Below are 14,178 nucleotides of genomic sequence, written 5' to 3' on the forward strand. Positions count from 1 at the left end.
ATATATATATATATATATATATATATATGTATGTATGTATGTATAGTATAAAACTAGCTTTAACTCTTTCCACATTTATATGTAACATATCATTCATACATAAATGCTGTGTTCTGTAAAGGTATACATGCCTCTGATAAGGGTTAATGTCTTTAAATTATCTTCTAGGAATTCATAAAAGCCAACAAACCATAAACTCTCTGTCTCTTGGTTTGACTGAAGTAACACTTACCAAAATGGTAAGTTAGTATTTTAAAAGTTTGGGAAACCCTGAATTAAACAAAGTTAAATATTTTTTCCCCTACAGAATTTCTTAGAGCCAAATGAGCATTGTAACTCTTCAGTTCTTTACAAAAGTATTAGTCCATTAAATCCTTTTTCATTGATCATATTAATGAAATCATAGAAATTTGTTTTGAGAAACACTACTTGGGTCACATACAAGATTCTTGTTTAGATTCTTAAACTATAAAATATTCTAGCTCTGAAAGTAATCTAGCATTAAACTTCTGTTATTTGTAGTTACTTTTTCAGACTCTGGAAGAAACATTACTTATTGTCTTAAAGAAACATAAAACCCATCAAAAGTGAAGAGGAAAAAGCATTCACATTATTTCACTGTATAGAGATAATGCCTATTAACATTTTGGGATATTTCTTCTGGCTTGTTCCCTAATATTAAACTTCCACAACCCACAAAGCACTCCTGGCCAAACTTATGGTCATAAGAAATTGACCTAAAAATAAAAAAGCATCTGTAGACTCTGGATTCTGAAAATTACAAAAAAATTACTTTAGATAGAATCATCAGTGAACTATTTTCATGCACTAGCTACCTAAATAAATGTGCGGTAATTCTTCTAGGTATCCCTATTTAGTTCTTTTTCTCCCATTCACTAAAGTAGTCTTTTTGATATTAGTTTCCATTATGAACTTTTCATTGTCTTTCCATATCTTAAATGTTGATATTCCATGGTATCCTGTCCTAGACTGCTATACATATGGTCACAAAGCCCAGGAACCAGGCAGATATTGCAAGTATGATAAATAGGCTGAATAAGAACTGTACCAATCTGGATAGCATATTACTCACCTACATAAAGAAAGTTACTACTCAGTTGCAGTTGATTATTGCCCTATAGGAATGCTAGACTAGGACTGTTTGATCAAAAAGTCCAATTTTTTATCTTTGCTTTACCAGTTTTTAAATATTAGAAAATAATAATTCAGAGCATATTTAAATAATCTGATGGCCAAACAAACCATATCTATGAGTTGTAATTAGTTCAATGGCTATTAGTTTGCTACATTTTCTCTACATACTCTTCATGTACAATTTCATCTGTTCTCATGGTTTTAACAATCCTGTAAATTCTGATCTCTCTCATCACCTTCAGATCCATATATCCTGCCTCCTACCATTCTTCTATACCAACTCCACTTGAAAGTCTTATTAACACATTACAATTCAATGGACCTAAAATTCAGCTTATTATTTTACTCCATCTCTTGCACATTCACTAAATTATATACCTTTATACACGGTTGTATGCCATTATACAACTGTTTATACAAGGGCACCATCATAAGCCATTGCTCAAGCCAAACGCTGGGAAGTTATCCTTAATTTTTCCCTATTATTCTTCCCTCTTTTAAATATTTCTTTAATATGTTGGTTTATCTCAACTCCTACAACTATCAACATAATTTTTACCAAGAACACAGTCTCTCTTTATCTCCAATCATTTCTCCATACCTGCATTCAGCATAGCATTTTTAAAATATAGATTTGATTGAGACAAATTTCTGCTTACAACTCTCAAAATCTAGCTCCCTATTAGTCTTAAAGTCCAAACTTCTCAAATTGGCAAACAAGGCCTTTCATGTTATAAAACCTGATTGCCTTCCAGCTTTATCTCTTGCTATACTATCTCCAAGACATTCCAACAAACTAAAAACTATAGTACTTAAAATTTCTGGGCTTAGAACAGAAAATTATCTTACATTCCATCCTTTAAATATTCTGTTCCCTCTGCCTGGAATGTCCTTGTCCTTGGTATTTTATTCATCTAACTGAAACTCATCCCTTGGATCTCAGCATAGATGTAACATCCTTCACAGATACCACTTTGAGATCCCATGTCTGTATTATAATAGATGTCCTTTTTATGAAATTGTCATATTATATTACCAATATATTGTAATTGCCTTTTTACTTAGCTTTGTCTTCATTAAACTGAAAGTTCCAGGAGTACAGAAATTATGTTTTCTCTGCTCATAGTTGTTTCTAGTATCTATCAAATAACAGAGCTCAATAAACATGTTTGAATGATGTTAAACATGACTCTTACACTTTTATGATTTGTTTATAAATTTCATACTCCAATTTTAATCACATGTAGAAAAAAAGGTTCCTTTTTTTTTAAATGTTAGGGCTGCCCTACAGAATATCTGTTTTTTTGTGCTAGAATCTGGAATATAAATTCCCATATAAATAGTTTTAATGATAGTTTAGTTCTATACTGTTATTTTATAAGGTATTCTGCAAATATCACTGTTTATATGAAGAATGTGTCCCAGGTTCCAAACAACCAATACACACATTTTGGAAATACACTATTCATACTCTTGGGAATTGCCTCTAATTACAATTAGAATAATTCACTAAAAATAGAAATAAGCTGAAAAATAAACATTAAATGAAAAGTATTTCAATAAGGACTTAAAATAGGAACAATCTCATATTTTTAAAGATAATTCTTGCATTTGTCCTACTTACAAAATATATTGTTAAAATTCATGAACTAAAATTATATTTATTAAATGAGTCTTAATTATATGCATATTTTATTACTGTCCCATACACTTGACATATATTAACAGGAAGTTACATACATTTTCTAATGTATCTCAAGAGGTAGAGAGCAATAAAAAGACAATTCTGGCAGATTGGAAATTGGCATTTAAAATGTTATTTATCACAGTAGAATTAGAATTCTATGAAGCATACGTTTGGAAATCTGGTCTAAATAAATCAAGAGACATTCAGGAAGTGATGATATATGGTTTATTAATAATTTCCCTGAGATATTTCAAGAACATTTTCAGAGGCATATACAACTCTATAAAACATAGTTTTATGTGTAAAATAGATGCTATTCTAATGTTGAATCATATGTATAATATGAAAATTAAAATGCCATATTTTGTCTCTATAATTTCTCCTGATCTTAGCCTCCCTTATAAGACACATTTTTAAAAACTCTTCACTAGTCTTGAAGTTGTAGAGACTATATAAATATACAAATATAAAGTATAAGTCATTAGTTCAGGTGGTAATCTGAACCATTAAAGGATTTGTTATGTAAATAAATATAGGAACAACATCGAAAGAGTGGTGAAATGTTTGATTTGCTTAAGATAATAAATTTTTCTCAATTACTTTAGTAGCATTCAGCCTGAACACAAATGATGCATCTATGTATGTTTTACTAATATTGAATTTGTTTAAAAGTTTTATAACTGAACCATCTCTTGTTTATCTAAGCTTGTGTATTTTTATCAATATCCTGAAATGATATTATATAAAAAGTATTACATTCTGCCCTCTTTATTGCTTTTATAGGACTAGAATTACAGGGGGAAAGGACCCTCCCAAATACCTAATAAAGTAACTTTTGGGAGAAACATAATTGTTGATGGATAAATGTTTTTAGAAATATTCACATAGAACAACGAAACAAGAGAAAAATAGCTCAAACCAATTATCTTGAAAACATAAATAAGAGCTGTAAGTCAAGAGTAGTACGTATATAACAAGTATTCATATTAATGCTTCAATAATGTCATTAATAATTTAGTATCGACTTTGGAAAGCACAGAAATAAGCCAACTATGAAGAACAAGAAAAGAACAATAAACAAAAATTCTGCTCTGGAGCAGTTCCTAATCTAATGAGGGAGCATTAATAAGAGACCCATTCAGACATAATACAAAAGGACTATCACGACAAGAGTATAACTAGTAACAACCTTCCTTATCAAGCAACATACATGCACACTAAAACATTAAGATTAGGTAAAAGATTTATTTCCAGAGTCAAGCTTCACAAAAACAGGGTGTTTTAACCAGAATTTTGCAGAATAATTTTGTAACTTAGACTAAATATGATGCAGAAAATAAGCCCGCTTTAAGGTAAACATCTTATCAAGGACCTAATATGTACAGAACATAAACATGTTAAATAAAAGTTGTTTTTCTGATTAATAATTTTACTAGAAGAATTGCTTATGTATATACTACAAATAGATGGTTATATAGTTTGGATATTCGTTCCTACCCAAATCTCATGTTGAATTACAATCCCTAATGCTGAAGGTAGGACCTAGTGGGAGGTATTTGGATCACGGGAGGTGTATTTCTCTTGAATGGTTTAGCACCATCCCCTGAGGGGTCTTCTTGTGATAATGAGTTCTTGCCATAGTAAGTGAGTTCTTGCAATAATGAGTAAATTCTTGTGAGATCTGGTTGTTTAAAAGTGTGTGACACCTCCCCACAACTCTTCCTTTTGCTCCTGCTTTCACCATATGACATGCCTGCTCCCCTTTCACCTGCCACTATCACTGTAAGCTTCCTGAGGCCTCCCTGAAAGCTGAGAAGATGCCAGCATCATGCTTCCACAGAACCATAATCCAATTAAACCTCTTTTCTATATAAATTATTCTGTCTCAGGGATTCCTTTATAGCGATGCAAAACAGCCTAATACAGATGGCTTGAAATTCCACAAAGTATGATATTTGGAGAATTTCACATTTTACATGCACAGAAACTTAAATATCAGTGCCAAAGCCAAGTGGTAATCACTATCAATCATATAACCCAAAAACCATATATATCATAACATAAAAGATATTTGAGCCCAGAACAGTATTTTAATGAGGCAAGAAAAGAAAAAGCTAAAAGCATTAAAATCATATGCAGCAGTCATGATTATTTTTACATAACACAATTCACTCTCACTGAAAGTGGCTATACTAAGCTTGATTATAACAAAGTGAGATTTACATGAGTAACTTGTAGAATAAGCCTTACTATATTGTCATCAAATTTTAAGATATAAATTTTAATTATTTATGGTATTTGGAAAGCCTAAAATATTGTAATATGTATTTTTAAAAGCCTTTATGGCTTTAAGTTATTTTACTAAACTTTTCACTCAAATTCATTATAAATTAATAATAGATGTATCAAATAACTATAATTTGGCCTATATGTTACAAAACTGTATAAAGTATTTAAGCTAATAAAGTGATATCCAAGTTCAAACTTACAGCTCAATTGCCTTGTTCCACATGATAACATATCCAGAAAGAATGAAAGATTCAATATTTACAATATGTGTATTTCCTCTTTCTGTTCCAACATAAAGCCATTTACTCTGGAAAGGTAGATGACAGTAAGTAATTCTGAAAGAAAGAAAATTATAATTAAAATATCTAAATTTTACATTTGGTGAGCATTATATTTTCCTTACATGTATTATGTAGTGATAGCTATATAAACAATAAAATTTACTAACACTCAAGTATAGCATGTAGTTATTCATTTAAAGTATAGGATAAATAATACTATAGCATTAAAAACAATAATGATAATAAGCACTATTAATAAGTGCCAATATGGGCATTTACATTATTTCTAATTCTGAAAATGGCAAGACAGATACATATTTCTGTTTTACAAATTTTTTTCACATTTTACATGCACTTTTTTTGTATATACTACAAATGTGGCTGAATTTTTTTGTTTACTTGCCTAAGATCTATGCTAATAAGCGGAAAAAATTGGATTCAAATCCTTTTCTGATAGGTTAGAAAATTAATATCTTTCCACTAAGCTACATTTTTTCTATTTTTAAGATATTTCAAATACATAAATTTCATATTATCATATTTCATAAATTTCATATTTGCTTCAAATACATAAAGATCATCTTTGCTTCAAACACATAAATGTCAGAGTTCACAGAGAAGTCATAAATGAGATGATAAATTATTTAGTTTTTATTCAGATGTTTGGCATCTAAGCAGTAAAAAGAAAACTTATAAAGTCAGAGATCCACTGTACTCTTCCCTTAATTCTATTGTTCTGTTCTCATCTTCATGATGGGCTTTCTGGCTAGCTCTAGGACCTGTTCCATAGCCAATGCAACTATGACTTCTATATATGAAATATGATAATTTACCAGAGTCTTCTATTAACAACATTATCACTCCTTCTAGCTTGGCCTAATCATGCTCTTTAGTCACTCTTCAAAAGAGAAGGAGGGTAAGTTCACAGTTATCTCTTGTCAGACAGACAAATAATTTTTTTTAAAAGTTAATGACATATTTCTAATATGATATTGTGTTGTACTTCTTTATATAAGAATTAAAAAGTGAACATCCAGTGTGTCCAATTTATATTCTCAGTCTCGTTCACTGAAGTTTTGAACAGCCTGTTTCTTTGAACAAAACTTCATCTATTATTCAAAGCACACTACATCCAAAAATTTAAAAGCCCTCCTATTACATAAGCGATTACAAAGTTAATTGACAATATAATTAATGTGTAACCTGTATGATCAGAAAATTTTGATTAAAACCTAAAATCTACAATTGCTGTTGCCAAGGGATATTTAATAATGTTGCACAAGAAATAAATTGATGGTCATATTTCAAGGCAATGAAGAATCAATTTTCAATTCAATCTTAGGTAGAAAGAGGAAACTCACTTTAAAGAGGATTAAGATAATCCTTTCTGAATTACAGTGACAGTGGAGAAAACACTAATCCCATTAAAGAAGACAAAAATATAGGGGTTCAAGTAAAAAAAAAAAAGTAAACCTAAATATTACATAGTCACTTTGATGGTTAAGAAGAAAAGTGTTAAGAACTGCCAGGTTTCAGTAATGAGACAGAACTAGAACTATTCCTTGTAACCACTTTTTTCCTGGTTTTTATTAAATATAAACTAGAGCCTTTATATCAAACAGGTTTCACCTTATGTTGTAGTAGTTACAACAACTACATAAAGATTCTCAGATTTTAACTGAATCCCCCAAAAAAGAGGAATAGGATTTCTTAGAATAATTGCCATAGATAAAGAAAAGATATAATAACACTTGTGCTGTGTATTTGCTAACTCTAATAAATGATTACCCAATAGCTTTATACAGCTTGATTTATTATATTTAATAATTATACTTTCATTTGTAACTTATTTCTACCACCACTACCTGAGATATAAAGGATTTTTTCTATAACATGTGAGCCTTGGAAAAATAATCTTATTCCTATATCCATATTAACTATCATTAAATATCTAAGATATTCTTAGCCTTACATCTGTTCATCCATTTATTCAATCTTCACTGAATAACTCTTTATAAAAAAGTATTGTTGTGGGGAGGTACCAAGATGATCGACTGGAAATAGCTGCAGCCAGAGGCTCCCACTGACAAGAATGAAAACGACAAGAGAAGAAAAAAAGCTGCAAATGAGTCCTACACCAGCAACTGAAGCATCCAAGTTCTCTCATTGGGACTGAGAGAACTTAGATTGACACAACCCACAGAGAGCGAGGAAAAGCAGAGTGGAGTAACGGCCCACCTGGGAGCTGAAAGGAACAAGGGGAGCTTCCACCTCCAGCCAAGCAATGTGGTGAGTGATTGTGCTACTCCACCCGGAAAACCATGCTTTTTCCAAGGATATGTGCAATCTGCAAATCAGGAGATCCCCTTTTTGAGCCCAGGAGACCAGGGCCTTTGGTCCTAAGCACAGAGCTGTACAGATTCTCAGCAGCCACTCAGCTGGAGACTGTTTAAGATTACCAAGTTCCTGAAGGGAGGGGCAGCTGCCTGCTTCCTAAAATGACTGAATCCTGTGGGGATGAGTGGCAGCCATAATTGCAGCTCCAGTCTGCCGCTTTTTCCCTGCTGATGCCAGGAGGACTGGGAGGTTTGGACCCAGGAGAAATACCACACAGGGCAGTGCAGTGGCTGTGGCAGATCATGGCCAGACTGCCTCTTTAGGCTGGAAACTGACACATCCCTCCTCACTGGGTGGGGCCTCCCTGCAGGAATTTCAGAAACTCCAGCTAGGGGTTTACAGACAGAACTCTGATCTTCCTCGGATGGAGCCCCTTGGGGAAGGGGCAGCCATGGTCTCCATGGATCAGTGGAATTAATCTTCCCCCTGATGGCTCTGAGGAACCTGGGAAGTGCAGATGAGTGGGATTCCCCACCACAGTGCACCCCTTTTGCCAAAGGGCAGCCAGAGTGCTTCCTTAAGTGGATTCCTGATCCCATGCCTCCTGATTGGGTGAGAGCCCCCCAAAAGGGTGGCCAGACACCTTATTTAGGACCATTCCTGCTGGTAAAAGGTTGGTGCACCTCTGGGATTGAGTTTCCACAGGAAGGAGCAGACAGCCATCTTTGCTGTTCTGCAGCCTCCACTGGTGACACCTCCAGGTGTGGATGGGGCCCAGGCAAATAGGGTCTGGAGTGGACCCCTAACAAACCAGAAGAGGCACCTGACTGTTAAAAATAACAAATAGAAAGCAGTAACACATTTACAAAAACGTCCTCACAAAAACTCCATCCAAACGTCAGCAGCCTCAAAGATCAAAGCTAGATAAACTCAAGAAGATGAGAAAGAATCAATCAAAACACACTGAAAACTCAAAAAGCCAGAGTGCTTCTTCTCCTCCAAATTATTGCAACACCTCTTTGGCTAAGGCACAGAACTGGGCAGAGGCTGAGATGAAAAAATTGACAGAAGTAGCCTTCAGAAGATGGGTAATAATGAACTTCACTGAGCTAAAGAAGCATGTCCTAACCTAATGCAAAAAAGCTAAGAACCATGATAAAACATTACAGGAGCTATTAACTAGAATAACCAGTTTAGAGAGAAACATAAATGACTTGATGGAGCTGAAAAACACAACATGAGAACTTCACAGTGCACCCAAAATTATCAATAGCCAAATAGACCAAGTGGAGGAAAGAATTTTAGAGCTTGAAGACTATCTTGCTGAAACAAGACTGGCAGAAAAGATTAGGGGGAAAAAAAAGGAAATTCAATGAACAAAACTTCCAGACCTATAGGGTTATGCAAAAAGACCAAACCTCTGATTGACTGAAGTACCTGAGAGAGACAGAGAGAACAGAGCCAAGTTGGAAAACATACTTGAAGACTTCAAGATATCATTGAGGAGTACCACCCCAACCTAGCAAGATAGGCCAACATTCAAATTCAGGAAATACAGAGAACCCCAGGAAGATATTCCATAAGAAGATCAATCCCGAGGCACATAATATCAGATTCTATGAGGTTGAAATGAAAGAAAAAATGTTGGTCAAAATGAAAGAAAAAAACATTATAGGCAGCCAGAGAGAAAGGCGAGATAACCTACAAAGGGAAGCCTATCAGACTAACATCAGACCTCTCAGCAGTAACCCTACAAGCCAGAAGAGATTGTGGGCCAATATTTAACATTCTTAAAGAAAAGAATATCCAACCCAGAAGTTCATATATGGCCAAACAAACTTCATAAGTGAAAGAGAAATAAAATTCTTTTCAGACAAGCAAATGCTGAGGGAATTTGTCACCACCAGGCCCATCTTGCAAGAGCTCCTAATGGAAGCACTAAATATGAAAAGGAAAAAAATTAAAAAGTTACCAGCCACTACAAAATCACATTGAAGTACAAAGACCAGTAACACTATAAAGCAACTACATCAACAAGTCTGCAAATAACTAGTTAGCATCATGATGACAGAATCAAATTTACACATAAAAATATTAACCTTAAATGTAAATGAGCTAAATGCCCCAACTAAAAGGCACAGAATGGCAAGCTGGGTAGAGTCAAGACCTATTGGTGTGCTGCATTCAAGAGACCCATCTCACATGCATAAACACACATAGGCTAAAAATAAAAGGATGAGGGAAAAATCTACCAAACAAATAAAAAGCAGAAAAAAGCAGGGGCTGAAATCCTAGTTTCTGACAAAACAGACTTTAAACCAACAAAGATCAAAAAAGCCAAAAAGGACATTACATAATGGCAAAGGTTCAAGTCAACAAGAGGAGCTAAGTATCCTAAAAATCTATGCCCCAATATAAGAACAACAAAATTCATAAGCAAGTCCTTAGAAATCTACAAAAAGATTTAGACTCCCATACAATAATAATAGGAGACTTTAATACCACACCGTCAATATCACATCACTGAGACAGAAGGTTGACAAGGATTTTCAGGACTTTAACTCAGCTCTGATTTAAGTGAACTGGATATCTACAGAACTCTCCATCCTGAAACAACAGAATATACATTATTCTCAGCACCTGATGGGACTTACTCTAAAATTGATCATATAATTTGAAGTAAAACACTCCTAAGCAAATACAAAACAAACAAAAAAAAAAACCGTAAAATTATAACCGTCTCTCAGACCACAGAGCAATCAAATTAAAACTGAAGGTTAAGATACACAGTCAAAACCACACACTAAGTAGAAATGCAACAACATGCTCCTGAATTACTCCTGGTTAATTAAATTAAGGCAGAAATCAAGAAGTTCTTTGAAATCAATGAGAACAAAGAAACAATATACCAGAATCTCTGGGACACAGAAAAAGCAGTGTTAAGAGAGGAAAATTTATAGAACTAAACGCCCATATTAAAAAACTAATAAGATCTCAAATCAAAACCATAATATCACAACTAGAGAACCAAGAACAAACCAACCCCAAAGCTAGCAGAAGACAAGAAATAACCAATATCAGAGCAGAACTGAAGGTGATGATAAAGACATGAAAACACATTCAAAAACTTTAACAAATCCAGGAGCTTTTTTTTTTTAAGAATAAATAAAATAGACCACTACCTAAACTAATAAAAAGGGAAGAATCAAATGGATACAATAAAAAATAATAAAGGGGATATTACCACTGACCCCAGAGGAATGCACACAATTATCAGGGAATACTATAAACAACTCTGTGCAAATAAATTAGAAAATCCAGAAGAAATTGATAAATTCTTAGACACATATACCCTCCCAAGACTGAACCAGGAAGAAGTTAAACTGCTAAATAGACAAATAATGAGTTCTGAAACTGAGGCAGTAATAAATAGCCTACCAACCAAAACAAAGTCCAGGACCAGACAGATTTACAGCTGAATTCTACCAGAGGTACAAAAAGGAGCTGGTATCATTTATTCTGAAATTATTCCAAACAAATTAAAAGGAAGGGCTCGTCTCTCAATCATTTGATGAGGCCAGCATCATCCTGATACCAAAACCTGGCAGAGATACAACTAAGAAAGAAAACTTCAGGTCAGTATCCTGATGAACATCAATGCAAAAATCCTCAATAAAATACTGGCAAACCAAATCCAACAGCACATCAAAAAGCTTATCTACCACAATCAAGTTGGCTTTATCCCTGGGATACAAGACTGATACAATATATGCAAATCAATAAACATAATTAATCATGTAAACAGAACTAAAGACAAAAACCACAATTATCTTAATAGATTCATAAAAGGCTTTTGATGAAATTCAACATCTCTTCATGTTAAAAACTCTCAATAAGCTAGGTATTGATGGAACATAACTCAGAATAATAACAGCCATTTAGAACAGACCCACAGCCAGTATCACACTGAATGGGCAAAAGCTGGAAGCATTTTCCCTTGAAAACCAGCACAAGATAAGGGTGTCCCTTCTCATCATTCCCATTAAACATAGTGTTGGGACTTCTAGCCAGGGAAGCCAGGTAAGAGAAAGAAATAAAAAGTATTCAGATAGGAAGAGTGAAATTCAAACTGTCTCTGCAGATAACATAATGTTATATTTAAAAAATTTCTATTACTTCAACCTAAAAGCTTCTTAACCTGATAAGCAACTTCAGCAAAGTCTCAGGATACAAAATCAATGTGCAAAAATCACAAGCATTCCTTTTTACCCACAACAGACAAGCAGAGAGCCAAATCATGAATGAATTCCCATTCACAATTACTACAAAGAGAATAAAATATCTAGGAATACAGCTAATAAGGAAAATCAAGGAGCTCTTCAAGGAGAACTACAAACCACTGCTCAAGGAAATCAGAGGGGACGAAAACAAATGAAAAAAACATTCCATGCTCATGGACAGGAAGAATCACTATTGTGAAAATGGCCATACTGCCTAAACTAATTCATAGACTCAATGCTATTTCCATTAAACTACCATTGATATTCTTCACAGAATTAGAAAAAAACTACTTTAAAATTCATATGGAGCCAAAAAAAGAATCCATATAGCCAAGAAAATCCTGAGCTAAAAGAATAAAGCTGTAGGAACCACACTCCTGACTTCAAGCTATACTACAAGCCTACAGTAACCAAAACAGCATGATACTGGTACAAAAACAAAAACATAGGTCAATGGAACAGAATATAGGTCTCAGAAATAAGACCACACATCTACAAACATCTGAATTTTGACAAACCTGACAAAAAGAAGTAATGAGGAAAGAATTGCTTATTTAATATATGGTGCTGGAGAACTGACTAGCCATATTGAGAAAATTGAAACTGGATCCCTTCCTTACACCTTATACAAAAGTTAACTCAAGATTAAAAGGCTTAAATGTAAAACCCAAACTATAAAAACCCTGGAAGAAAATCTAGGCAATATCAATCAGGACATAGGCACGGGCAAAGATTTCACGATGAAAACATCAAAAGCAATGGAAACAAAAGCTAAAATTGACAAATGGGATTTAATTAAGCTAAAGAGCTTCTGCACAGAAAAACAAAACAAAACAAAACTATCATTGGAGTGGAGAGACAACCAACAGAATGGGAGGAAATTTTTGCAATCTATCCATCTGACAAACATCTAATATCTATAATCTACAAGGAATTTAAACAAATTTACAAGAAAAAAAAAGAATCTATTAAAAAGTGGGCAGAGGGTATAAACCAAAACTTCTCAAAAGAAGACATACATGCAGCCAACAAACATGAAAAAAAGCTCAACATCACTGATCATTAGAGAAATGCAAATCAAAACCACAATGTGATACCATTTCACTCCAGTCAGAATGGCAATCATTAAAAAGTCAAAAAACAACAGATGCTGGTGAGTGTGGAGAAATAGGAACACTTTTATACTGTTGGTGGGAATATAAATTAGTTCAACCATTGTGGAAGACGGTGCGACAATTCCTCAAAGACCTGCAAACAGAAAGACTATTTGACCCAGCAATCCATTGCTAGGTATATACCCAAAGTAATATAAATCATTCTATTATGAAGATACATACATGCATATGTTCATTGCAGCTCTATTCATAGTAGCAAAGACATGGAATCAATTCCATTGCCCATCAATGATATACTGGATAAAGAAAATATGACACATATACACCATGGAATACTATGCAGCCATAAAAAGTAATGAGATTATGGCCTTTGCAGGGTCAAAGATGGAGCTCAAAGCCATTATCCTCAGCAAACTAATGCAGGAACAGAAAAACAAACACATGTTCTCACTATATGTGGAAGCTGAACAATAACAATGGGGAACACCACATACTGGGGCCTGTCCAGGGAGGATAGGAGGGAAGAAGAGTGTCATGATAAATAGCTAATGCATGCAGTATTCAATACCTTTGTCATGGGTTTATTAGGTGCAGCAAACAACCATGACACATGTTTACCTATGTTAACAAACCTACACATCTGGCACATATATCCTGGAACTTTAAATTAAATTTTTAAAAATGTATTGTCCCAGATTATAAAACACAATCCTTTTTTCCTCAAATCATATTATCTAATAAGAGAGAGAAAAAACAACCAAACAAAAAAACGTGAAATGTACTAATTTCTATAAAGAGCCCAAAGAAAAAAGGGAATAATTACACCAAGAAAAATAAAGAAAAGCCTATGAGTGAGAACATGCGGTGTTTGATCTTCTGCTCTTCTGTCAGTTTGCTGAGAATGATGGTTTCCAGGTCCATCCATGTCCCTACAAAGGACCCAAACTCATCGTTTTTTATGGCTGAATAATATTCCATGGTGTATATGTGCCACATTTTCCCTATCCAGTCTATCGTCGATGGGCATTTGGGTT

At 33.9% G+C, this 14,178-nt stretch overlaps 1 protein-coding gene across 9 annotated transcripts in view; it reads right to left on the bottom strand.

The window, feature by feature from the left end:
- Positions 1-14,178, bottom strand: part of STXBP5L (syntaxin binding protein 5 like) — a 421,768-nt gene that overhangs the window by 257,512 nt on the left and 150,078 nt on the right. For 8 of the 9 annotated variants that reach the window (XM_032298936.1, XM_032298937.1, XM_032298935.1 and 5 more), the window contains exon 6: positions 5,332-5,466. In XM_032298936.1, the coding sequence (XP_032154827.1) occupies positions 5,332-5,466 (135 nt within the window). Of the gene's footprint in view, positions 1-5,331; positions 5,467-14,178 lie in introns of those variants that run through there. The other variant, XM_032298942.1, reaches the window with a different exon arrangement.

This window comes from Sapajus apella, unplaced genomic scaffold (assembly GCF_009761245.1).
Source record: "Sapajus apella isolate SASKATOON/1434 unplaced genomic scaffold, GSC_monkey_1.0 scaffold40, whole genome shotgun sequence".
NCBI lineage: Eukaryota > Metazoa > Chordata > Mammalia > Primates > Cebidae > Sapajus > Sapajus apella.